At 42.8% G+C, this 27,279-nt stretch overlaps 1 protein-coding gene across 1 annotated transcript in view; it reads left to right on the top strand.

The window, feature by feature from the left end:
• The window catches only part of CASTOR1 (cytosolic arginine sensor for mTORC1 subunit 1), a 137,556-nt gene extending 110,754 nt beyond the window's left edge, over positions 1-26,802 (top strand). Inside the window, exons 8-9 of the mRNA XM_063913379.1 lie at positions 13,444-13,538; positions 25,157-26,802. Of these exons, the coding sequence (XP_063769449.1) occupies positions 13,444-13,538; positions 25,157-25,222 (161 nt within the window). The 3' untranslated portion in view covers positions 25,223-26,802. The remainder of the gene's footprint in view (positions 1-13,443; positions 13,539-25,156) is intronic.
• The last annotated feature ends 477 nt before the right edge of the window (positions 26,803-27,279 follow it).

The raw sequence follows: 27,279 nt of genomic DNA, 5'->3' as shown, positions 1-27,279 counted from the left end.
CAATGATGCGGTTAACGTCCCTTATCCTTAACGCGTTTCTCCGACGTAGGGCAAGTCGGTTTCATCAGAAGGTAATTTTGAGGCACAAGAGTTGCACTATTTAAGGTGATTGGTAGCCTATCAGCATTTTTCCTCACCATAATTGCAATTGAAGTAACAGGTGCATAACAGGTGTTTCTAATCATTATGGTTTCCAACAGTTTCAAGCATACTTAGATTTATACATACAAGAGAAAACGACAATGTAATAAAAACCTTATAACAGACTAATTGAGTCTGATTTAAACGCACAAAACATGTAACAATCTCTTTGAAAAGATAAGTATAATAATATGGCATCACGGAGAGAACATGATAAGCCTAAATGCATGTAAAATATAACATCCAGCACATTCGCAGTATCATTAATCCGTGTGGCTCACCACACTAATGCTTAAGACGGAAAACAATACTAGACTATAGAGACCCAGGTTCAAATCCCCCCTTCTCAATCAATTATTTTGCCATGAATAAATCATAAATATAGAGAGAATTCACAAGGTATATAATACGTACATTATCCCAATTTTTAAAAAGCATATTTAATCATGAACAATAACCATTAATAACAATAACCCCCTTAGTCAAATTTTAAATAATTTGTGATCTTTTAGAAAATAAGAGATTCAGACATTCCCATATAGTAATTTTCAATTCTTTAGCCCATTTCAGAGTTCATGTCTGGTGTGGAAGTGCAAGGACAAAAAAAGACTCCAAGGTTTAACAGGCTTAACATGTTCATATGTTTTCTATACCAAAGGGAACCAACCATAAACTCATTTTGCATAAAGAGAATTTGGTTGTTGTAATCAACTTATATGCTGTAAACCAAAAGGTTTCAATTACTGCAACTTGGTAAAAAGCAATAAAAAAAGGAGAGTAGAGGTCCTGTCATCGTGCACACACCGCTGCCATCATACATGGGGGGACGTGGTATCAGCACACATAATGTGTGCTGATACCTCTCCCCCCATATTGCAGGATCATACAATTGCACCTGAGTTCTAAGTTGAGCACTTTATAAACAGCAAAGATGTTCAACAAGATCTGAGCCAGAAAAACCAGTCACCTATATTAGTCACACCAAACAGGCTGTGTGTATATTGAGGATAATCACGCTGTTTGCCTGTTATATATAACAGACCTTTTTACTATTTGCAGCAATATACATACATACTGTAAGTCTAGTTCTCATTGATTCTCTTGCCTGCCTCAGTCAACAACACATGTATATTTAAACATTAATGGAGCGATCGCTGGCTGCGAATAGTTGCAGCCCTACACGCCATGCAGCATCGCAGCAAGATGAACATGGCTACATCTATACATCAATTTGTTTGAATGTAACCATGATATTATTAAGGAACCTTCTTAAGATACTCATAAGTATAACAAATATATTAAAATATTCTATATAAAAATTGAAACATAACAAACTACATTGATCCAACATAAATACACATAAAATACTATTCACATCAATGTTTATATATCTAACTGAAGTGCCTCCAGTATATCAAGTGAGAATAGATACTGTAGTGTTTGATATTTGTTTTTCTCTTGCAGAAAGGCTGGGGGCGATACTGGACCATGGGATTGCAGGTTGGGCTGGAGTTTGGCACTTAAACTACTGTAGCTTTTAATTCTGAACTCCTCCCCCCGCAACCCTATCATGCCAGTACTTCTTTAAAAAAAAGTCCGGTAATGGAGTAGCAGTTACCCAGTGTAACTGTTAGAACAATCAAACAAAAAAGTCGGGGAAAAAAACTCCTCCTCCTGCAACTCCATCATGCCAGTCTTCTTTAGATGCGTCATGTAGTAGGTCACGTTTATGGGGCTGCTGTGCTTAGTTGTTTTGTAAGTTGTTGTTTTTTTGTTTTTTTTCTCCCAACTTGTTCCTTGTGTGGAAGTCAAACAGCTCATTCCATCTGATCTTAAATCATCTTCTTCAGATTTCGGTATATCCATTGCTCTGTGTGTCTTTACCAAGATCATGTCGTTTATGGTGGCCATGCTGCTCAAGTATGGTATCACAATCATACCTTTTTTTTTTTTTTAACACAATGCTCGTGAATGGTGGCTTCACAGTTACAAAGAACCTAAACTGGACAGTTCAAATACTTCAGCTTCACAGCTAGATCCTGAATTTCAAGAAGTGTCACCTAATAACTTGTCACAGCCTTCATTTTCTGTGGATGGTCTTCGAACCTCTCTCCAGCAAGTTGCTTTTGCTGCAGTCCAAAGCACGGACCCTGCAGACCTCAGGTTCATCGCTATTGTTGTGCTTGAAGCTGTTGAGCACAATGCTGAGCATTCAGTACTCAGGGTTTCACGCATGAGAATTCCAGTGGGGTAATTCGGCAAAATGGGACAAGGTGCTCAGCACTCTTCTCTTTTCAGTTTTTCTTTCTGGCCGACAGCACTCATCAGTCTCTCCATTGCTGACTAGTTTCCAACCAGTTTCACCAATGACCGGCCCTGGTCACTCTCAAATGGGTCATTGTGACCACAGATGTGAGTCTCCTAAAATGGGGTGCCGGAACTTTACATCTTCGGTCCCAGGTTCTTTGATCACAGTTGATGTCTGCTTTACAGATCAATATGCTCCAGCTCTGAGACATTTTTCTGGTGAGGCCAGTCCCTTCTGGCTGACGGCCAGTTCATATTGCTGGACAATGCCACAGCGGTGGCGAAGGTAAATATCACAAATGCACAAAGAGCGCAACGTTGATAGTGAATGGAGCAAAATCTTTTCCAGGGCAGAGACCTTTGTGCCGACATGCTCAGCAGTGATCATATGGCAGTGCGAAATTGCCAAGCTTCCGCAGCAGAACCATGTTTCTCCCAGGGAAGTGGTCTTTCCACTCAAGGGTCTTCTAACAGTTTGGAAGTGGGGCCTTCGGCAGGTGGATCTCATGGCCTCACTACTCATCTGTAAAGTTCCACAGATTTGTACAAAATCCAAGAACCCGCTGGCTTTCACAGTGAAAGCCATGATGTTTCCGTTTGACATTTTGCGTTTTTATTTCCATATGGTCTCAGCTACTCAAACGCATCAAGAATCAACTGGTATTACTCAGTGACTCTAGGCTGGCTGCACAGGTTGTGGTATGTTGACAACCTTGCATGTTTGTAGGGCCTGGGTGGGGTCTTCTACGTTGACCTGACCTGCTACAACAATGTCTTATTATAAATGAAGACCTTTCTTTGTTTTATTTTTTATCGTGGTGGCCTTTGAAACAGTTTTTAAAACCTAGGGTTTTTTTTCTCTCAGTAGTCAATACTATGCTACGAACGCAGAATCCAGTTTTGTCATGCAGTTACCACAGAGTATGGAAACTCTGCATCTGGTGATGGAAACAGAAAGGGATTTGATACTGTACCTCCAAGTTTTGTCTCTTTTCTTGGCCTTGTTTCATGGAGGTTTGGAGGACAGTTTAAAGCTTTGTTCTTTGGAAGTACAGATTTCTTCCCTGTCAATTTATTTTCTGCAGAGTTTGGTTTTTCTACCTAATGTTTGGGCCAGATTACAGGGAGTAGTGCATATTCAGCCACTGTTTCATCCGCCAGTAGCACAGTGGAATCTAAATCCTATTGACTCTCAAACAGTCTCCTTTTTGAGCTTTTACTTTCAGTGGATCTTCATTTTGTTACTTGGAAATTGGTCTTCCATATGGCCATTGCCTCAGCTTGGCGTGTTTCTGAGTTGGGGCTTTTGTCTTGCAAGTTGCCCTTTCTCATTTTCCATGACGATAGAGCAGTTTTTCGTATGGCTCCTACATTCGAGACCGAAGTTGTTGCTGCTTTCTACTTTAACAGAAAATTGTCTTTCAGTTTTACCTTCTTTGGCGACTTCCCGGGATCGAGATGATCTGGCCCTGCTACATATAGACTGAGCTTTGCGAATTTACTTGGACAAGACTTCTTCTGTCCACCACACACATTCTCTGCTTGTTTTTTACAACGCACATACCCATGGTTGGTCGGCTTACAAAGCAGACTATGGCGTGTTGGGAATTCACTTCATCATTACTCTGGCCTACTCTTGTGCGGCTCGACCGGCACCAGGTTGGGTGTCTCTACATTCCACTGAGGTAGTAGCAGCCTTTCTTGGCAGCGAGACATGGGGCTTCGGTGGAATGGTCTGTTGTGGTTTTTTTGTCCACCCCGGTTGCTTGTTTTTGCCATTTTTATGTTTTTGCCTCCGGTGATACCCACTTTGGTCGTACAGTTCTCCAGTTAGGCAACCTGAGCATTCCCTCGCCTGGGGGTGGCTGTTGAACATCCATGGTTCAGTGTTGTCCAGCCTTGCTGCAAGATAAAATATTATTTTGTCCACTTACCATTGAATCCTTTACTCTTAAGCAATCTTGGCGACATTGCATTCCCTCCCTTATGCGCAGTTATGCAAGGTTTTGGTTCTTGACTGTTTTTTTCCCTCTGATTTGTTTGTTTGTTTGATCTAACAGTTTCAATGGTTTACTGCTACTCCATTACCGGACTCTTTTAAAGGGTTCACTACGATCTGCCGGCGGCCGGCCTCCCGGCGACCAGCATACCGGCGCCGGGAGGCCTGCCGCCGGCTTACCGACAGTGTTACGAGCGCAAATGAGCCCCTTGTGGGCTTGCTGCGCTCGCCACGCTACGGGCACGGTGGCGCGCTACGCGCGCCACACTATTTTATTCTCCCTCCAGGGGGGTCGAGGACCCCCACGAGGGAGAATAAGTGTCGGTATGCCGGCTGTCGGGCTCCCAGCACCGGTATGCTGGTCGCCGGGAGCCTGACCGCCGGCATACCGAAGACCACCCCTTTTAAAGAAGTACATACATATACACTGCACACATTGCATGCATACATACATACATACATCATACACTGCATTACTATACATACACTGCATTACTACACACCATACATACACTGCACACCATAACTCCCCCATCTGCAGCACCCCCACACCCACGGCACCTCTGGACCCCCTCACCCACCTGCAACACCCTCACACACGTCCCTCCCCCACCACCACTACAACCATCCCTCCCCCACCCACGGCACCTCCCCCATCCGCCGGTCCACCCCAACCGCCACGGCTCCACCCCCCACCCACGGCACCCACCGGACCCCCTCCCCCAGCCGCCTCTCCCCACGCACCCGCCACTCCCCCAACCACATAGTAGATTCATCGTCTCCTACGTGCGCTCTTCACACTGTCGCAAGGGGCTACGCCCCCTTAACCCTTGCACGCCCTTCGGCCATGCAATATTTAGATTATATGGAGTATTACTTCCAATTATAATGTGAGTGGTTAAATATTGCACGAACAAAGGGCTTGCGATGGTTAAGGGGCCGTAGCCCTTTGTGACGGCATGAACAGCGCACGTAGGGGACGATGAATAGTAGGTGCTGTGGTTGGGGGAGAAGCAGCTGGGAGAGGGGGTCCAGTGGGTGCCGTGGGTGGGGGAGGGTGGTTGTGGGGGTGCTGCGGGTGGTGGATGGGGGAGGGCAGGGGTGCCGTGGGTGGGGGAGGAACGGTTGCAGGGGTGGCGCGGGTGGGGGAGGGAAGTGTGTGGGGGTGTTGCGGGTGGGGTAGGGGGTCCGGAGGTGACGCGGATGGGGGAGGTATGGTGTGCAGAGTATGTATAGGAATGCAGTATATGATGTATTTGTATGTATGCAATGTGTGCAGTGTGTGTATATATATATATATATATATATATATATATATATATGTATATATAGATATAGATATACTGTATGTAATTACTAATTTGTGCAGTGTATGTATGTAGTGCAGCAGTGCAGTGTGTGTGTGTATATATATATATATATATATATATATATATATATAAAATGTGTGCAGTGTATATGTATGTGTGTATGTATGTATGTATATATATATATATATATATATATATACTGTATGTAATGTGTGCAGTGTATGTATGTAGTGCAGCAGTGCAGTGTATCAGGGGAGTGTGCGGGCTGCAGCAGCAGTGAGAGCTGTCCACGGATTGATGGCAGTGGTGCTGGGCGGCCTTCGGCTGACCGCGGATTCCGTGGAGTGGGCGGCCAGTGGCGGCAGTGAGACTGACCGCGGCTCTGCGCTGGGTGGCCTCTCTCCGCCTCAGCCTGGGAGTCTCCGATGGCCGGGGAGGGGAAGATGGAGCTGGGGAGAGTGGAGGAGGCGGGGGCGGAGACATAGCGACCATATATACAGCGGCGGCTCTGACTTACTGAGGGGCGCCGTCCTCCTCCTATTGGCCTAGCTCTGTGACTGTGACTCCGCCCAGCGTTAACCACACAGTCACAGAGTGACATATCTGGGCAAATTATAAAGGAGATATATTTGGGTTTATTTAAGAATTGGGTTTATGGATAACATTTAAAAAAAAAAGGACAATGATTTTACTACGTTTATAGCCGAAATTTAAAAGGGCAATGATTTTACTATGATTTTACTATGTTTATGGCTGAAATTTAAAAGGGCAATCATTTTACTATGTTTTGCTAGTAAAATCATTGACCATTTACATTTTGGCTATAAACCTGATTAGAAGCGCCGGATTTTACAACCTGACGCTACATAAATGCACCCCATTGTGTAATGTACAGCAGTCACTGTCAACATTGCGAATTATGACATTCTATCCATGTCAACATATCGAAAGTATACTGAGAAAAAAGTTTATTGATGGAGTTCAGTACCAGTGAAGTAGCTCAAACTTGAATTGTAGGTTACACAGTATTATACTGTACAAAACAAAGTATTGTCAGAGAGCGGTATAATTGCTGTTGTGAACAGAAAACATTCTTGTAATGAGCTTGATAAACGCACACATGAGCTTGATAAACGCACACTGATTGAAGTAAAGGTGGTTTGTCATAATGTGTTACCGAGGTACTCTGTCTTAGCTGGCAATGAGAATTTTAGATGCAGATGGTACGTTGTCTTGGTCCTGAAGAGCGATAAGGGATCCTGCAGATGTTACTGCTTGAGCGGAATGTAATTGTTGTCAATGTGGTTGGAAAACTCAAAACCCAAAGACGTTGAATGCAAACTGAGTTCCAAAACCCACACTCCTGAGTACCAAATTGTGGCTTATCCGGAGTAATTCCTGCAGTGGGATGCAGCAAGTACAGTATGTGTGAATGACGAGGCCAGGTAGATTATGCATAATTGGCCCACTACCACATTAAAAACAGCAGATGGTTGGCGATCCTGGGCCAAAACACTAAATAGGGGCCTGGCCCCACTCTCCCCTCATCTAGAACTTGTCCTCAGCAATTTGCATAAACTTTATAGCATGTCTGTCAGAGGCGATTATTGAAAGTATTTGATGATAATCATTTACTGACATAATTTACCCTTTTACTTTGTCTTCCATACTATATCAATTTATATGAATTTCTCTTAGGGTGCATACACACTATGCACCGGCTCAGAACGATATCGTCTGGTGTGTACAGACGATATATTACACGATGCGCACTCCCGCGGGTCCCAATGTCGCCCATGGTCCGACGGGCAATATCGCTGACAAAGGAGGCACCTCTGGTTGGATTCCTTTGATTGCAAATGGAGAAATAGAGCTCATTGCAAAGAGCTGCGGAAGACTGACTGTAATGTACAGCATAGACGGCCTATAAACATTTTTAATATTTAGGAGTTTGAAACATGTCCATTTGAATCTGTTAGATCCTACTGTATAACAGAGGAAATGGTACGTATGGTGTGATGGTTAGCATTTTGTGCCTCACAGCACCGAGGCCTGGGCTTAGTTTCCGCCATAAATGTGTGGAGTTTGCATATTCACACCGTACCTACATGGATTTCTTCCGGGTACTCTGGTTTCCTCCCACAATCCAAAAATATACTGGTAGGTTAATTGGCTCCCAACAAATATTAACCCTAGTGTGTAAGTGTGTGTGCTCACATGGGCAGACATTAGATGAGAATGATATTTCTTCCAGTATTGCCTATGGCTTTCCATCTATGGATCTGTCAGGTAGTCCAATGCGTGTAGTCCATTGCGTGTTTAATTGGTTCGCTAATTTTCGCAAGCCCTTGGTGTACCTCATCTGCTTTTTATGTGGTTTGACAGATTAGAATCTGTGGTGTCAAGATGGATAAAACCTTTGCCACATGATGGTACTAGCTGCAGGATCAACATTTTTTCAAATGTTTTGTAATGCAACATAGAAGCCATCAGTGCCAGGTGCTTTATGGGTTTTTGGGAATTTAAAAGCAAGCTTTAGGACTTTTTGAGTTACATTTTAAAATTGTTTTTTGGGACTATGTTGGAATTTTTATTCAGTGTATTTATAAACGGAATAATAGTAATTGTCAAATGTTTCATTTGATAAACCAGGGTCATAGGTACGGGCAGGGCCGGTTCTACCCCTTGTGGCGCCCAGTGCGAGAGTTTCCACTGGTGCCCCCCCCCTCTCCGTGGCAAAACAGTTAGTGTGCGGGGGGCGTGGCTTCATAGGGGAGGGGCGTGGCCAGTTATGCTCACAGAAGCTGTGCCCCCCAGTTGATTTGCCCCCTCTTTATTTGCCCCCAGTAGTTGTGCCCCCTCTTTATTTGCGCCTCCTCTTTATTTGCCCCCAGTAGTTGTGTCCCCAGTATTTGTGCCTCCTCTATATTTGCCCCCAGTAGTTGTGCCCTCTCTTTATTTGCCCCCAGTATTTGTGCCTCCTCTTTATTTGCCCCCAGTTGTTGTGCCCCCTCTTTATTTGCCCCCTTTCGCTGTGCCCCCCGCTTACAAACACACACACACACACACACACAAAATAATAAAAACAATACTTACCACTGCCCCGCTCCTGCTTCTTCTGCTGCTGCTGCTCCGTCAGTCTGGCCGCCCGCTCCTCTCTATGGGAGAGACGTCAATGACGTCTCTCCCATAGCGCCGCACAGACACTAGAGGTCAATAACGACCTCTAGTGTCTGTGCCTGGAGCCGGCTGCAGCGGACGCCCACACAGCCCACGGCGTCTGCTGCAGCCGTGGAGCGGAGTGCGGGCAGGCGGCGGTGCCTCCGGGGTGACTGCGGCCGCGCCCCCAGGCCGCAGCGCCCCGGGCTAAGGCACTGCTTGCCCGCACCAAGGACCGCTCCTGGGTACGGGGTCTGTTCCTAACTCTAAAGGCTGTGATAACTTGTGATACATTATAATTTTTCATTTATTTGGTAGCATTGTGTCAGCGTTGTTACTGTTATCGTAAAACTTGTAATGCTTCTATCATTATTGCACCTCTGATGACAGCTTTCTGTGCTTAATACACAGTTAGTAGTTCAGTTTCTGAATTTTTGTTTAGGATGAAATAGTTTCTTCAACATGTTAAATTTTGTAAGAATGTCGTTTATAAATCTCTAAGGGCTGATGAGCCACAGGTTTTCCAGATTATATAGTGATCATACAGGTGGGTCCACGTTTATCTTGACCTTTAATAGGATTAACTGAGACTGGACTTAATCCCCTGCTGTAATGACTTAATCCCCTGCTGTATTGTTCTCTGTATTGTATTGCAGCTGAGAACAATAGATGAAGGGTTTATGCTAAAAAGTCATGTGCATAGGCACAGAAAACTAGGCAAGATAACCGTGGACCCATCTGTATCACGTGACTGAAATAATGTAAATTAAATTACTCCACCCCATTAACATATCTTTACAAGAGTATGTGGTGGGAGGATAATGTAAGAAAAAATTGAAGTCACCATTGACAATATAGGTACAGAAAAGGTGTGACAAAAATATGCACTAAAGCCAATATTCACTCACATAAGATAAAATGTCCAAAATACTTATATGTGTAAATAATAACATCCATGAGAACATAAGTGATGTTTTATCACAAGTGCTATAGATGAGCCAGGCACTTCCGTTTTTTTCATTTCCGGTATACAGATATAAAAACCGGCTTCTGATAGCAGTCATTCATCCTTGACAAAGACGCTTCATGCGTCGAAACATGTTGGTACGAGTGACTGGGGATATTATTTTCACACAGTCACTCGTACCTACGTGCACTTTGATTTTCGGGATAAACTGAGCTCAGGGACTAGAAAATGGAACAGTTTTTATGGATGATGCTCTAGATTGTCTGGTTCTATGGTTTGTGGAACATTTTATAGGTTGTTCCTCTGTTCTCGGTTCTCTAAGTCTTCTTTCATCTTTTAAAGGACTTTCTTTCTCTATCCAGGGCCCTCATTCCGAGTTGTTTGCTTGCAAGCTGCTTTTAGCAGCATTGCACACGCTAAGCCGCCGCCTACTGGGAGTGAATCTTAGCTTATCAAAATTGCGAACGAAAGATTCTCAAAATTGCGAATAGAAAATTCTTAGCAGTTTCTGAGTAGCTCGGGACTTACTCTGCCACTGCGATCAGTTCAGTCAGTTTCGTTCCTGGTTTGACGTCACAAACACACCCAGCGTTCGCCCAGACACTCCCCCGTTTCTCCAGACACTCCCGCGTTTTTCCCAGAAACTGTAGCGTTTTTTCACACACACCCATATCCGCCCAGAAACACCCACTTCCTGTCAATCACACTCCGATCACCAGAACGAAGAAAAAACCTCGTAATGCCGTGACTAAAATACCAAACTTCTTAGCAAATTTACTTGGCGCAGTCGCAGTGCGAACATTGCGCATGCGCAATTAGCGGAAAATCGATGCGCTGCGAAGAAAATTACCGAGCGAACAACTCGGAATGAGGGCCCAGGTCTGTTACATCTCTTGCCTTGAATGACTATGGGGGAAGATGTACTAAGCCTTGGAGAGTGATAAAGTACCAAACATTCAGCTGGTAACTGCCATGTTACAGGCTGTGTGGGAAAAATATCAGTTAGGAGCTGATTTGTTGGTAGTTTTTCTCTCGCCATTTTATCACTTTCCAAAGCTTAGTACATCCGCCCCTATATCACTTGTCTGGCAACTTTGGAAACCCTGCTGTTCCACATATGGCAGACTTAACTGTCTACAACAAGGTCCCACAGCCACAGCAGCAGGCTCTGATTGGCTTGACGCCCTGCCAGTCTAAGGGTCAAGCTTAAATTCTCACAGATTCACGCTGTCCAACAAGTTATAACAAACAAAGGGATAAACTATAGGAACGCCACATTAACCTCAGAGATCTGCTGGCGAGGGCCCCTTCCACACAGCCGTGTACTGTCTCATGTTGGTTTATTTAAGGGTTAATGCAGACAATTTTTAATTCTCTCATTGATGGTCAGAAGAGAATTACTTTTTCATTTGTTCTACGAGTACAGTCAGTACAATAACATCTCCTTTTGTGGACGTTACTGTGATTAGTGGCAGTGAGCCATTTTTTATCGTGTAAAATGTTATTGATTTCTCTTCCTGCTCCTTTTCTGGTTTTCGAGGTTCTCTTTAGCAAGATGCGCTACTCAAAAGTTGTAAATATTCTAGTACAGTCAGGTTATTTAAGTAAGATAGTGCTGACATGCATGAAGGGTGATTGTTGCTTCATTAGCATGGTGCACAATAAGGAGCTTAAATGGGCCCTTCTCATCTCTCTTTACATTTATGCTACTGTAACTGAATATATTGTACTTCTCTTTCTGTATTCAAAGAGTAAGCTTCAGTATAGAAAGCTTGCATGTTTAATATATTTTTTAAATAAAGTTGGGTACTGAAGTATTACCCCCAGGGGTTTGTTTTGTCTGCTGGGCCACAGTGATCACGGCTCTGGCCTGTGTAGTGATGTGTCATTAAAGAGATCCCCAGATGAGGGATTGTTGGGCACGGGCAAAATACTCAAGTCCAGTACTCTTGATGATCACGGTTCGGGAACCAGGCTGTTCTAGCAGGGTAGCAAGAATAGTCACTGGCGGATGGATCCTATTCTTTCTGCATGATGCTAGGTGATTGGAACACTATTACTAATGTATATGTATATGCTCATTGGGATACTATAAACTACATATTTGGTGTACAATCTCCTTACTTACCTGCTTAAATACCATCAAAGTCCTGTTGAGCGTAATTAGCGGTGCCAGTCCTATAATCTTTATAGTATAGTTGCTCCTGGTTTGTTGTTTTTTAAGCAGTGTGACACCTTTCATTCATCTTGTTGAGCCTAAGAGGTATATTTACTGAAGGTTGTTTTTCATCGATTTTAAATCGATGAAAATCAATCTAAATCAAGGCTGTGTTTCAGGGGCTAAAACACATATTTACTAACAGATGATTTTTTAGATTAATTTTAAAATGTTAGTAAATGTGTGTTTTAGCCCCTGAAACACAACATCGATTAAAAATCAATAAAAAAGGATCTTTGGTAAATATACCCCTTAAGAATCTTTCTATTCTCTCTACATGATAGCCTCAAGGCCACATGAGAGTATCTCTCCCATGACTGCAGATGGCGCTATTGCCCATATAACTATAGTCAGTCCTAAATCGCTCACACTTGCTTAACAGTCAGGAATATTTTTTATATGCTTTTTGTTCCTTTTTATGAAATTATACATTCAGTGTTACACAGATAAGATGTGAATCGCAGTCATGTGTGTTTTTACAGTACCAGGGCCAGGGTTGCATATAAGTTATACTAAAGGAGTTATTGCATGGCATTGGTCTGAATGCCACAAATACATCACTGATTTCCTTGTAGTCTGTCTACCTTGCTGTGTCAGCCAGGCTGTATTTATTTGCTATGTGAGGATTTGTGATGTGGCTTGACCTTCTCGGCCTACCCCCCACACACACAGGCCTGTGATCACTGGGATGGAAGGGATTTGCAAATGCCAGAGTACTAGACCAAAACCATTCTTCACTTATCCTTCATGTCAGTACTACTAAATGTGCATTAGATATCTGTATTAGTAGCATTATGTTATGTAGTAGCATTATGTTATGTTCTAAATAGCAGCTGGTAGTCTTGCTGAATCTTGTCACCTTAAATAGCAGGATAGCCACATATTTCCTACTAGTGTGTTAAAGGATTGTTACATTGCAATTAACTCATTTAAATTTACCTTTATCAGGCCCATATCTACAGTGTATGTTTATTTGTATAAAGGGAGGCTTGAGTCATTTTGGCGGCCCCAGAGTATAAGCAAGAGGTAATGGTATTTTCAATGAAGTGCCATCTCTCCTTTACTGACAAAAACAATGGATATCTAAGCACTGTCTCCTGATGGCATGAGCTCAGCCACAAAGCCATTTACATGTATTTTGGTCCCATCTTTAATATAGGTCTGTCATAGCCACATTCTCACCATTCAAAAGTCCATTTCCTTTCTTTCCCTTGGCCTATACAGTTCTGTCTGAAACATTAGCTTTCTCTGAATCCATGATACTCTTTGGACATGCAGTGGTATCTCATGGCCTTGATGATTTAAGTCATCTTTAATTTTTCTTCTTCTATTTATTTTGCAGATGAGTGTGGAATAGTGGCACAAATAGCTGGGCCTCTAGCTGCAGAAGATATATCGGCGTATTATATTAGCACCTTCAATTTTGATCATGCTTTGGTAAGTGGGTATTAAGAGCTTGATTGCATTGTTTATGGTGGTGTCAAACAGTTTAAGAATGCCTTCCTTTTCCAGCCATTAAAGTATTGTTAGGATACAGTGTAGAGACTCAGCAGTTAATGGAAATCAAATGTTTCTATCACACAAATAGCACTTCAGAGTCTCAGCTTGAGAAATGTTTCTTTTGTCAGCTGGAACCCGACCTGTGAAAGGAAACTATATTTCATCATTTCTACAAGAGTTCCCGAATATTGCAGTTTAATGACTGAAAGAGTGACACCAGCTGTAATTTGCTCATCTATGCACAAACTGGCAAACTAGTGTGCATGTATATATGTTTTTGTGTGTATATATAATAAATATATATATATATATATATATATATAAAATATATACAGTGTGTATATAATATATACAGTGTGTATATAATATATATGTGTGTGTACTGCATATAATTTATGTGTGTACTGTATATAATATATATGTGTGTGTGTGTACTGTATATAATATATGTGTGTGTACTTTATATAATATATATTGAAAACAAGGGGCGTACAATGGTGAAATACATTCCGCAAGTAAATTTTACTGAAGAATAAAAACCCCTCACAGTAGGATAATGTGATATAAGCATATATCACACAATTAGCCAGCAATAACATGCGCTGTAATCCCTCTGCTTGTGCCACTAACCACGGAAGTCTCCACTCTTGTTCCCAGACTGGTGATATCACTATATCTGTGTCTCTGCAAATGCTGACCAAGCACGTTTAGTCACCAAGTCGACATTGTCAGTGTGCCTGTCAGACTGAAGCACTGACGGAGTATATATAGCAGCTCCAATCAATTAATTTATCAATTAGCACTTTATTATTATCGTTTAGTTATATTGCGCCACAAGGGTTTTGCAGCGCCAAACAAAGTACATAAATAAATGAGCCAAACAGAAAAAAAGTAAGTTACAGTACACGATAATGTAGGACAAGTACATGGTATATAAACATTTCTGCATCAGGGCACAGGAAACTGAAATAATCATCATTTTGGCAGAGGGATAGGTGCCGTTATAGGGAGTATGGAGTAGAAAAAATAGAAGAGAGGGTAAAGCACATGAGGGGAGAGGGCCGTGATCGTGAGAGCTTACATTCTAAAGAGGAGGGGCAGCAGAGGGTTAGAATGAGAGATGGCTGGTTTTATTGATTGGAGCCCATTTGAAGTTTTGTAGAGAGGTGGAGAGTCTGATAGGGAGAGTTAGAGAATTCCAGAAGTAGGGAGCACCAAGGGCAAAATCTTGGAGGCAGGAATAGGAGGAAGTAATTAGTTGGTAGGAGAGGCAGCGTGTGTTTGTGGAGTGAAGAGGACAGGTGGGAGTGTAGAGGGAGAAAAGGTCAGATATGTAAATGAGTGAGGTCTTTGTGAGTGTAAGAAGCTTGAATTGGAATCGGAAGGGAATGTGGACATAGTACATTTGGAGAGGAAGGTGAGACGGGCAGCAGAATTGAGGATAGATTGGAGTGGAGAGAGGTGTTTGTCAGGGAGGCCAGATAGGAAGATATTACAGTAGTCCAATTTGGAGATAAACAGTGAGTGGATGAGGGTGTAAGTAGCATCTAGTGTGAGAAAAGGTCTGATCTTGAAAATATTTTTGAGATGGAAATGGCAGGACTGGGATAGGTACTGAATGTGTGGTTTGAAGGAGAGGGAGGAGTCAAGGATAACGTCAAGACAACACACTTGGGGGCTAGAGGAGATATTTGTGTCATCAATAGATAATGAAATTGTAGGAGGTGAGGTTATGCGGTAGAGTGGGAAAATGATCAGCTCAGTCTTAGACATGTTAAGTTTAAGATAGCACTGGGACAGCCAAGAAGAGATAGCAGAGAGACAGTTGGAGATACGAGTGAGGAGAGAGGGTAAAGGTCAGGATTTGAGTATTATCAACATAGAGATGATGTTGGAAGTCGAAAGCGCGAATGAGCTCACCTAAAGAGAAAATATATATAAAGGGAAAAGTAGATGTCCAAGAACAGAACCTTGGGGGACACCTACCGTTAGGGGAAGTGTGGGGGAGGTGGAGGCATGAGAGGAGACAGAGATGGAGCTGTCAGAGAGGTTGGAGGTCAGCCAGTAGAAAGCAGTATCATGCATACCAATGGAGTGACAGATTTGCAGGAGGAGAGGGTGGTCCACAGTGTCAAAAGCAGCAGAGAGGTCAAGGAGAATAAGCATAGAGTAGTATACCTTGGATTTGGCAGCATGGATGTCATTGCAAAGGGCAGTTTCAGTAGAGTGAAGAGGACAGAAGCCAGACTGAAATGGGTCAAGCAGGGAGTGAAAGGAAAGAGAGGCAGTTAGGCAGTTTAGACAATACACTCAAGGAGTTTGGAGAAAAATGGGAGGCGAGAGATGGGTCAATAGTTAGAGAGAGTGTTAGGATCAAGGGAGCGATTGAGGAGGTGGGCAAGATGGGAACAGGCAGAAGGAGGGGATAGGGTCTAGTGGGGAGGTGGAGGGGTGGGAAGGACCAGATGAGGAAGTCAGAGTTGGTAAGATGGGGAGGGGTGATCAGGGAAAGGAGGGAGCAGTCTGAGGTTCTATTGGGATGTGATGTCCTGGCATATGGAGTCAATTTTGGATGTTGGAGGAGGTGGCAAATTCAAGGGCAGAGAGTGAATAAGGGAGTCAAGGTGGGGGTGGGCAAAGGAGCCAGTTGACAGTGGCAAAGACACATCAGCGGTTCAGACACTGGGAGGAGATGAGTTTCTTGAAGTATGATTCTTTAGATAGGGAAAGGGCAGCACTGTAGCCTATTACAGGCTAATCACATTCACCTACAGTATGTATTCTTCAGTAAAATGTGTTCGTTGAACATGCTTCACCATTGTGTGCCCCTTGTTTTCTTATTTCTACATTACAGATACGGCCCTTGAGGAAGGGCTTAGTAGGACTGGTCTATTATTATGTATATGTATTTCGTTGTGTAGAAGGCTGTGTTTGTTTTGATATATTTGTGTGTGTATATGTTTGTTTGTATAGATTCACACACGCATGCACGCACACGTACAGCCTGGGACTTTACTAATAAATGCATAACTCATAATGGAATGATAGAACTAAATTACTTATAGTTATAATATGTGTATTTTGAGCTGCTGTCATGTCAGTCTGTTTATGACAACATTAGGGGGTAATTGTATTGTCGAGGGCTATCATATTAGTCCCGATGCAGCGCGCTCCTTCGCCCGATGCCAGCACTTGTAGCTGATTATGCTTCAGGCGCCTCAGGCACCCAAAGTACAATCCATGGTAAACGGCTCCCAGAGCCGTGATAACGCATGGGACTGGAGACTTATTCATGCGATCGCGGGTCAGTTTTTGGGTGATCGAAACCAGTGGCAAACGCAGGATTTCTAGAGGGGGGTTTCCAAATGGCAGTTCACAATCTCTCACTTTGCGAACATTGAAGTATTAATATAAATATTGCTCTTTTACTCTTTTTATACACTGTCTACTGTATGGAATACGCTATTAGTATTTAACACTATAGATGGTCTTTAGTATAGGCTGTATCAAACCAAGTGGTCAGGAAAAGGTAAAACATGTCATAATAAACGCACAAACATAATTAACCCATTACTACACTTTCTAAGCACACATTCTCCAGCCTCATGTTAAGGCTCCTGTCTCTTCTTCCTGGTCGCTGCTCTCTGGTCCAGTGCACTGATTGAGGGCTCAGATCCACACACATAGCAAACTTGATAGAAGAAGCTGCTACCACTGGCCATGTGCAGAACCTCTGCTCTGTTCCTTACTCTGCATGATGTGGCGGCAACTCTAGTAATCGTATTACTGTATATACCATTGCTATTGTTGTCATAATGTGAGCCACTTGTCAAGAGAAGGGGGGTTTCTGGGCTCACAAAATCTCACATAAGCCAAAACCCTTAGGGTGTGTACACACGGTGAGATCCTTGCTATGCCCTATTTTCACTTGCGATTTCCTTTGAACTCCCCGGAGCCCAGCAGCACCGATTTTGACTAACTTTTCTTGAGATATGTACTATGTGTGCTTACGATTTTGGCTTATGTGAGATTTTGGCTTATGTGAGATGTCATTGACATGTGAAATGAACTAGATAGTACACCGATCTAGCAAGGATTGATTTGCTTGCACAGTCTATCTTTTCTTGTGATGCCGACCTGGCGGGACCGCGCATCGGGATCGCAAGGTGACTTTCACCTTGCGATCTGCACTAACTTTTCTTGCGATTTTGACTATATAGTCAAAATCGAAAGAAAATATCTCACCATGTGTACACACCATAACAGTTCCCTCTCAGATCCGCTTCAGGGTTGGTCATCACTGTAGCTATGCAATGAATCTGGGATGAATAATTCGGATTTAGCGTGAACCAATAGTAAATATGGGATAGGAACAGGATGAATCCTTATTGGATGGTCAGACAGTGGTTGGCAGGGTGATATGGGCATCAGTAGCGGATCTTGCCACGGGCAAGCCGGACTTTTGCCCGGGGCGCCGCCTTCCGGAGGGCGCCGGCGCCATCCGGAGGGCGCCGCATCAGGGCAAGATCCGCTGCTGCTGTGCCCCCCGCTGCCCCTGGCCATTGTGAAGGGAAACTAGAGTTTCCCTTCGTGGAGAGGACCTTTGCTGTGCGGTGCGCGATGACGTCATCGCGCTCCGCCATTAAAGGACCTCTCCACGAAGGGCTTCACAGCGGGCAACGGGGGGCACATTTCAGTCTGTACAGGGGGCGTAAATGACCACGCCCCCTGCACGAAGCCACGCCCCCATTGCCGCCCAGGGCGCGCAAAGCCCCAGAACCGGCCCTGATGGGCAGGTGATCTAATGTTATGCGCTGTGCTGAGCCTGCTGTCTGTCTGATTTAAAAAAAAAATGTTGTTGCAGTTGCATGGTTAATTTGATCACCAGTTCTGCAGCGGGGTGAGTGGTGTATTATTAGTCAGTCAGACTCATTATAATGCAGCAGGACCCGGTGCAATGCATTGGCTGCAACGCCTCTAGTTCTGCCCCTAAAATGGGGCCTCTGTTGAGCAACTGTGCAGCGTGGCAACCTGGACATCCATGCACACTTTTAACGATCTCTGTTGGCTTGATACTTTTGCGTGTAGGGATGCAAGTTTTTGTTGAAAGGGGCTGCAATCTGCCCAGGAGTGCTGCGCACTTAGAGACCTCTTCAGTGTTCTCCAGAGATGAAGAATTATATAGGATAATTGTACATACTGTACCATTAAATCCTTTTCTCTGATTCTATGGGGACACTAAACGCTCTCCTGTCGCTCTTTTTTAGGTTTGTTGTACCTTGTGTTACGTGTTTGTCAGGGCAGGTGACGTTCTCCTCTCGCTCTTGTACTTCGTCACTTTTTTTGTTTGGGCTTTGGGCCTAACTCAGACCCTGTCGCTGATGTACACATTTTTTTGCACATCTGCGCGTACGCCGGTACGTGCATGTGCAAGATCCTAAACTGCGTTCTTTTCAGAACGCAGTTTAAGACATGGAGGGTGGTGAGAACGGGGCGTCGATGCTGCATTTTGTGGGCGTTGGAGCTCCATTTAAGGGGCGCGTTCCAGACAACGCAGGTATGTCCAGACCGTTGCTGGGTTGTTGCAGCTGCGTGACGTCACAAATATCCACTGCGACCCTTTCCATAGCAGGTAGCTGTCTGCCTTTGCAGAGGGCTACTCGACATATGCGAAAGCATCACCACTGTGCAATGCTTTCACATGTCTGCGGGGGGAGGGGTCTTGATCCGGCATGCGGGACGGACTTGCCCTTTGCTGGGCGTTTTTTCGCACATCTATGATCGGGTCTGAATTACTCCCTTTGTTAAAAAAATAAAATAAAATACATTTGTTGCGACCAATCAGAGTTTTGAAAAGGAGAAGCCTGTGTCAAAGTTCCAGGCTCCTCTCTCCATTTACTAATCCCCAGTGTCTCTAGTTTATCCCGTGTCCCCCATAGAATCTGAAAAAATTATTTAATGTAAGTACATCTTAAGTAATTTACTCCCATTTGCTTATACCTGATTTACTCCCATTTGCTTCCTGCATTAGCCCACTTGTGTATTAGCTCTTATTATAATAATGCTTTCAAACTACTTTGTGTGTTACCTTTTCAACAAGCAATTACAATATTTCTATTTTTGTACTTTTTAATGTTCTCATTACATTCACAATGCTTTCTTTGTGAGTAGGTAATGCTAGAAGAGACAACTGACAAGCAGTGTGTTTATGCTCTCGTGCCAGAAAAACTGAGACACCTTTCTAGAACATGTAGGTCCTCCTTTCAGTGGGATTATACATGACGGGGCATGGACTCCACAAGCTCTTTGAAGTACTGTGTAGATAGTGTACACCATGCTTCATGAATAATGGTCCATAATTCACTAATATTCACCGGTGGTGGCACCCTGCCATTGATGCCACATTGAACTGCTTCCCACACGTGCAGTGGCGTAAGTTCGTCCCAGTTGCCCGGTGGCAAGATAAATATTGGTGCCCCCCTATTGCTTATATCAAGATAAGTGTGTGTGTGTGTGTGTGTGTGTAACAGCAGACACTTTACTGATGGAGCTATTTGCTCCTGTAGAGGAAGCATGAGAATGCTAACTATATGAAGTTACGTGTAATTGTCAGAGAAGTATCTTCATATAGTTAAAATTCTCATATTTCCTATACAGGCGCAAACAGCTTCATCAGTAAGGTGTCTGCTTCCAGTGTAATAGGTCGTGGTTTCTAATCCTGGGTGTGACACTTGTAAAATGTGTATAATAAAGAAGGTGTGATTTGTAAGGTGCAGGGACCAGTGAGGAAGTCGGCCACTGAAAAGATAGCGGCAGCTATCAATTAACTTAATTCACTGGTGTCACAGAATGGGAGGAGAGGTGCCCCCCTTCAGAGCAGGAGCCCGGCGGCAGATGACTCCGTTGCCTCCCAGAGTTCTGCCTCTGCACACATGCTCTATTTGGTTCAAATTCAGCGAATGAAGGGTCCAACTCCTGATGCCAAACTCAGAGGAGTGACCCTCAAACCATAATCGGGTGGCTACACACATGTGCGGAAGGAGTCCACTTCCAACTGAGTGCATGACATAAATGGTTGCAAATGATCCACAAGGATGATGTTACATAATATCCATCGGTCAGTGATGTCTGCAGATGTATCAGGGGTCCTAATGCGTGCCAGCTGAAAACAACACACCATAAAAAGCCACTGCGCCCCTGGACTGTCTCTTGTTGGCATGTGGGGTCCATTTCCTCATAGGGGTTTCTCTACATATCTAATTGTCCATCTGTCCAAAACAGTTGAAACCTCGACTAGTCAGACCAGGCTACACATTTTCAGTCATCTTGCATAGAAACTTGCAGAGCCTTGGGTCAGCAATGGGACCTGAGTGTGTCGTCTGCGCTTGTACTCCATACAGTAAAGGAAATGATGCACTGTTTGGATACCGAGGTTACTTATGGCTGCAGTATTACATTTTGCTGTTATCTGCGGCAATGTCATATACCAGTCAGATGTTACAATGCGTGCCAGATGACGCTGTCTACAATCATCCAGAGTTTTTGTTGATCACAGCGTTGTCGTACACTGGATGTCTTCCCTGATATGTAGTCACGGTACACCCTTGAAACTGCTGCACGCCAAAATCCAAAGGGACCCACCTCAATGGCACCTCCTATCAAGCCGCATTCAAAGTCACTTAAAATATGGTAAACTGCCATGATCTCTATAAATTATATGACTATGGATAGTCATATTATAGTACTTCTATTGCGGAAAATACCACTTAATGTATGGGTGTGGTGGTAAGTATTGGGAATGGAGGTGGATGTGTCAGATGTTCTAGCACTGTATATATTTATATACATCTCCACTTCTATTAACCCACACTTTAGTAAATATACACCGGTTTCAACAAGGGTCCCACAAACATGAGTTTACCGCCCCAAAATTTCTATTGTTGGCCCTGACCCTAAGAGCTACAGTGCATCCAGAAAGTATTCACAGCGCTTCACTTTTTCCACATTTTGTTATGTTACAGCCCTTTTCCAAACTGGAAGAAATTTATTTTTCCCTCAAAATTCTACATACTATAACCCATAATGACAACGTGAAGAAAAGTTTTTTTTTTTTGTTTTTTGTAGATTTTTGCAATTTGTTAAAAATAAAAAACTAAGAAACCACATGTACATAAGTATTCACAGCCTTTGCTCAGTACTTTGTTGATGCACCTTTGGCAGCAATTACAGCCTCAAGTCTTTTTAAACATGATGACACAAGCTTGGCACACTATCTTTGGGCAGTTTCGCCCATTCCTCTTTGCAGCACCTCTCAAGCTCCATCAGGTTGGATGGGAATCGTCAGTGCACAGCCATTTTCAGATCTCTCCAGAGATGTTCAATCAGATTCAAGTCTGGGCTCTGGCTGGGCCACTCAGGGACATTCACAGAGTTGTCCTGAAGCCACCCCTTTGATATCTTGGCTGTGTGCTTAGGGTCGTTGTCCTGCTGAAAGATGAACCGTCGCCCCAGTCTGAGGTCAAGAGCGCTATGGAGCAGGTTTTCATCCAGGATGTCTCTGTACATTGTTGCAGTTATCTGTCCCTCTATCCTGACTAGTTTCTCAGTTTCTGCCGCTGAAAAACATCCCACAGCATGATGCTGCCACCACCATGCTTCACTGTAGGGATGGTTTTGGCCTGGTGATGAGCGTTGCCTGGTTTCCTCCAAGCATGACGCCTGGCATTCACGCCAAAGAATTCAATCTTTGTCTCATCAGACCAGAGAATTTTGTTTCTCATGGTCTGAGAGTCCTTCAGGTGCATTTTGGCAAACTCCAGGCAGGCTGCTATGTGCTTTTTACTAAGAAGTGACTTCCGTCTGGCCACTCTACCACACAGGCCTGACTGGTGGATTGCTGCAGAGATGGTTGTCCTTCTGGAAGGTTCTCCTCTCTCCACAGAGGAATGCTGTAGTTCTGACTGAGTGACCATTGGGTTCTTGGTCACCTCCCTGACTAGGGCCCTTCTCCCCCGATCCCTCAGTTTAGACATCCAGCCAGGTCTAGGAAGAGTCCTGGTGGTTCCGAACTTCTTCCATTTACGGATGATGGAGGGCACTGTGCTTATTGGGACCTTCAAAGCAGCGACAGGTGTGTGCCTTTCCATATCATGTCCAATCAACTGAATTTACCACATGTGGATTCCAATTAAGCTATAGGAGCATCTAAAGATGATCAGTGGAAACAGGATGCACCTGAGCTCAATTTTGAGCTTCATGGCAAAGGCTGTGAATACTTGTACATGTAATTTCTTAGTTTTTATTTTTAATAAATTTGCAAAAATCTAAAAAAAAATCTTTTTAACGTTGTCATTATGAGCTATTGTGTGTAGAATTTTTTGGGAAAAAATTAATTTACTCCATTTTGGAACAAGGCTGTAACAAAATGTGGAAAAAGTGAAGCACTGTGAATACTTTCCGGAGGCACTGTATTTTACACACAGCTGAATTTTGTCATTGTTTTCTTTCAGTGGAAAGGAGAAATACACTGTGGTTTTTACATGGCACGGATATGGCACGGTCGCCGTGTTACAGCCATGATAACCACTGACTAGGACGGTTGCCATGCCATCTCTGGAATTTAGTGAATCACATGACTGTTTGCATGCTTTCACACACCATACATTTCAGATGTCTGGTGGCCTTGTCGCCGTGAACAGTCTGCTTGTTTACCTGTGTCAGTGATCCAACTAAAAACCGTTGCTTGTGAAAGGACGTAATTGACAGAAAAAAAATGGATGGTCAAAACCGTTGCAATCCGTTGTGTGTGTGAAGTTACCATTAGACTGCTTTGCAGCTTTAATATTTTGCCTTTTTTAATATGTTATTAGAGGTTATGTTTTATTTGGATACCATCTATTTACCGAAACATTACTATTTTATTTAGAGGCATAAAAGGACGCAAAAAGCAGGAAATGCTGCTATGTGTAATGAACTAATATTCTGTTCTATATGGAAGAAATTAACACACACCATTTATATAATGGAAGAACCCCCTCTGGTCATTTGCTGCTCAAATTAACTGTAATTCTGACATACGTTGGTCACAGTAACAGTGACTGCAATATGTTGGTCATAGTGGTATGAGTTACTCTAGCTACAGTACAAATCTCAACGCCTAAACAGAAATTTTGGTGCTGTAGAAACTAGAAGAGTTTTTACATACAGTAAATAAAAATCCCCAAATTGTCATTTAGCTCAAAATATACTCTTTTCAAAAGTGATTTGCTCTTTAAAAAGTGACCTTTATGGCCCATTCGGTGGAAAAGGAACCCACAATTTTTCAATATCCACAAAGGGAAAACAAACCATTGTAGTGGTTTAATAAGAGCATATACACTCTATAAAATGTAAATGCTTCTCCCCAGGAGCACACTTCCACTTTCAGATCATATATTCACTTCAATGTGAACAGAAACTACTTGGAGGTGTTGTGTGAAGGTGGTCTGTGTTTGTCATGGTGGCCAGCACGTGCGTAAATGTTCCGTGTGTACAGACTTGTCAGATAAGTAGAGTTACTTTGCTTTTAATATATGCCTTTAAACCACTTTTGTGGTATTTCTTAGGAGGAGTAACCAGTAGTGTGTAAACTTTTGTCATTTTTTTTTAATACAGAACAAACCCAGCTAAAGAGAGTAAATTATGTAAGGGTGCACATGCAGTGTTTTTTTTTTTTTTCCCCTGCATGCAGGGAACATATTGCATGCGTCGCACACATAGCGGGCAGATTTATTTCTATGCTGTTTCTTGTATCACATCAAATTGGCCAGAAATTTTACATTGGCGCTTTATTCTGTCTCCATATATGAGGATCTGAATGGACTTCGACTTGGCTATTCCAAGAACCTTGATGCTTTTCTTTTTCAGGCATTCAGTTAAAAGAGAATGTACTTTTCTTTTTCACATTATTGAATGTGGTTGTGTATGTATGTATACATATATATATGTGTGTGTGTGTGTGTGTGTGTGTGTATGTATATATATATATATATATATATATATATATGTATATGTAACTCACCTTGACAAAGGGGTGAGACAGCCCCGAAAAGTTGGAACTTGTTGTGACATTTTAAAATACACTGTGCTTGGTTAAGACACTGAGTGCCGCAGCCATTTTTCTATATAATGACCAGGCTGAAAGCCTATTAACAGCAGGTGAAATCACTCCTTTTCTGAGGCTAATGGCTCTAGGACCCAAACTGGGCATAATGGATTGGAGCCCACCATTCCTCTCCAACCATAACTCCAGGAACCCTTAACCAGCTTTTATGAAGAGCTCTCAGCAGAATAACCACAAGCATCCTCCTGGGGTTTTAAAACCTATAGATGACACACCTTGGACAAATATATCTGCCCTCAATCACTATTCCAGTGTCCCTGTCACAATAATCAGCAGACAAGCCCCTAAGATAATTAACGCTTCAGTATATTCATCAGAATTATATGAAAATTATGAAAACTCTTGAATTCTTGGTTTGTAAGGTTATGTTTCATGAGTCTTTCTTTCTGAATAGGTGCCAGAAGAAGACATTGATTCTGTAATTAAATTATTACAACAGCGTCGGGAAAATAACTGCTAAGCTAAATGTGTGTTGTGCTGCAACAGTGATCACATGACGAGATGCCTGAGCCATGTAGCTGGATTGTCGGAACTGCAGTTTGCACTCTACACTTCTCGTTGGCTCTGCAATCAGACGTACTAGCCATATGGAGAACATTTTGGATTGTATGTTTTCTAAGGTGCTAGAGTAACTCCTTCCAGTGCCAATGAGCTGAAATCTTACTGAAAGCAATACTCTGTTAAATACTGACCAGATATTTTGAATGTACTGAACAGGTTCTTAATGAATCCGAAATGAGCATCTATTCCTATGTTGTCATGACTGCCTATTTGGCTAATTTACTTGAGTTTGTTACATATGCAAAGCCTATTTTATGCATTTTACGAAAAATATTCATTATTGAATGGTAACATTCTCCTTTTACGTAACAAGGTAACCTATTGGTTTTTTCCTTAGTGATTTTTTTCCCTAATCTCTTAGTTTTACAATGCAAAAGTAGTTGCTACTTATTACAACCAATCTTGACCTTATGATTGTTAATAGTTGATCAACTAAATGTTCAAAAACAAACTTTAATGTTGATCAAGAAGAGTTCCCATAATGATTTAATATGCCCTTTAATTGTACGTTCACATTTTCCTAGCGAAGTGCATTTTGTTGAAGGTGTTTTACCCAGTCCTTTCCCAGCTTAAGAAGGTGGTTTACTCAGAGCTTTCCCTGCTGTCTCCAACCTTTACATTGAAGTATAGAACTAATTTTGCATATGTTCTCTAGCATACATCTGTAGCTACATTGAAAAGCACAGTGAAGCTCAACATTTTGGTTCTTGACTAGTGATGATGTAGAAGTTGTTGGCATAAAGTTTAGTATTAGTTAATTTGATAGTGGCCTGTCGGTGCTGTTGCCAACTGTAAAGTACGTACTTTACCCCCCTCTGTTATATGTCGTTCATTTCCACAGTCACTGTTTGTTCTATACTACTTTCAGGCTTGCACTCGTCCTCATGCCAAACAGTATTTCTCCTGCATAGTATTATGCAGCAGATATTGTAGACGGCTCTAGCTATGCACTTTTACACAAAATAGATGCAACTCCTTTTTTTATTTTAAACAACGTAAAGGGCAATTTCTAAAACATGATGTAATATACCAGCATCAGGATGTATTCTTTGTGCATTATTCAATGTATTTTAAGAGTGCCTTATTACGGAAAGGAAGGCCACTGTCTCCACACACTTTCTGTGCAAATGCTGTTACCACTTAATTTTGTTATAATGATGCAGAATAATGCAGAATCATGCTATAATTTGTGGGGAAGGGGGGGGGGGGGGGTCTCATAAGGCAAAATGTATTCCTTTTTGGGAAAGGGAATGTATTTGCATTGGATAATAAAATCATGAACAGAATCTGCGTATTGTCTCTCTGATTTCTCTGTTTCCTGTTTTTGTGCAACACCTGAAAGGTGGTTTGAAAGAAACTCTCCAATATCTCTTCTGAGCGTCTGTTAAGAATCACTGTAAATGCTGCTGTTTTCACTGAATAAAGAGATCTTTCCGTTTGTTTTTAAAGGGACACTATATAGAACAATTTTTTTTTTATTAAACCTGCATTCAGAAATTTATTGTTTGACTTTTGTTATTTGTGACCATTTGATACGGGTGGTCTTCAGTATGCCGGCCGTTGGGATCATGGTGCTCAGTATACCGGCGCCGGAATCCTGAAACCTGGCATACCGACAATTATTCTCCCTCTTGGGGGTCCACGACCCCCCTGGAGGGAGAATAAATAGCGTGGCGAGTGCAGCGAGCCCTCAAGTGACTCATTTGCGCTCGCCAGTATGCCGTCAGTCGGGATCCCGGCGCCGTTATGCTGGCCGCGGTGATCCCGGCTGCCGGCATACCATACTACACCCTTTGATACTTTCCTTGTCATTGCTGCTTATAAATACTGTATCCCTGTATCCCTCACATTAAGAAATGTAGAGATAACTTGGTGGTGTAGAGGAGGATGTGTACTGGATAGTGGAAATAACCCCTGTTATAAGTAGGTTATAATACTGTTAGCCCTAAAAGCCTC

This window comes from Pseudophryne corroboree, chromosome 1 (genome assembly GCF_028390025.1).
Source record: "Pseudophryne corroboree isolate aPseCor3 chromosome 1, aPseCor3.hap2, whole genome shotgun sequence".
NCBI lineage: Eukaryota > Metazoa > Chordata > Amphibia > Anura > Myobatrachidae > Pseudophryne > Pseudophryne corroboree.
Note: the sequence above shows the minus strand (reverse complement) of the source record. Positions and strands in the feature narration are given on the sequence as shown.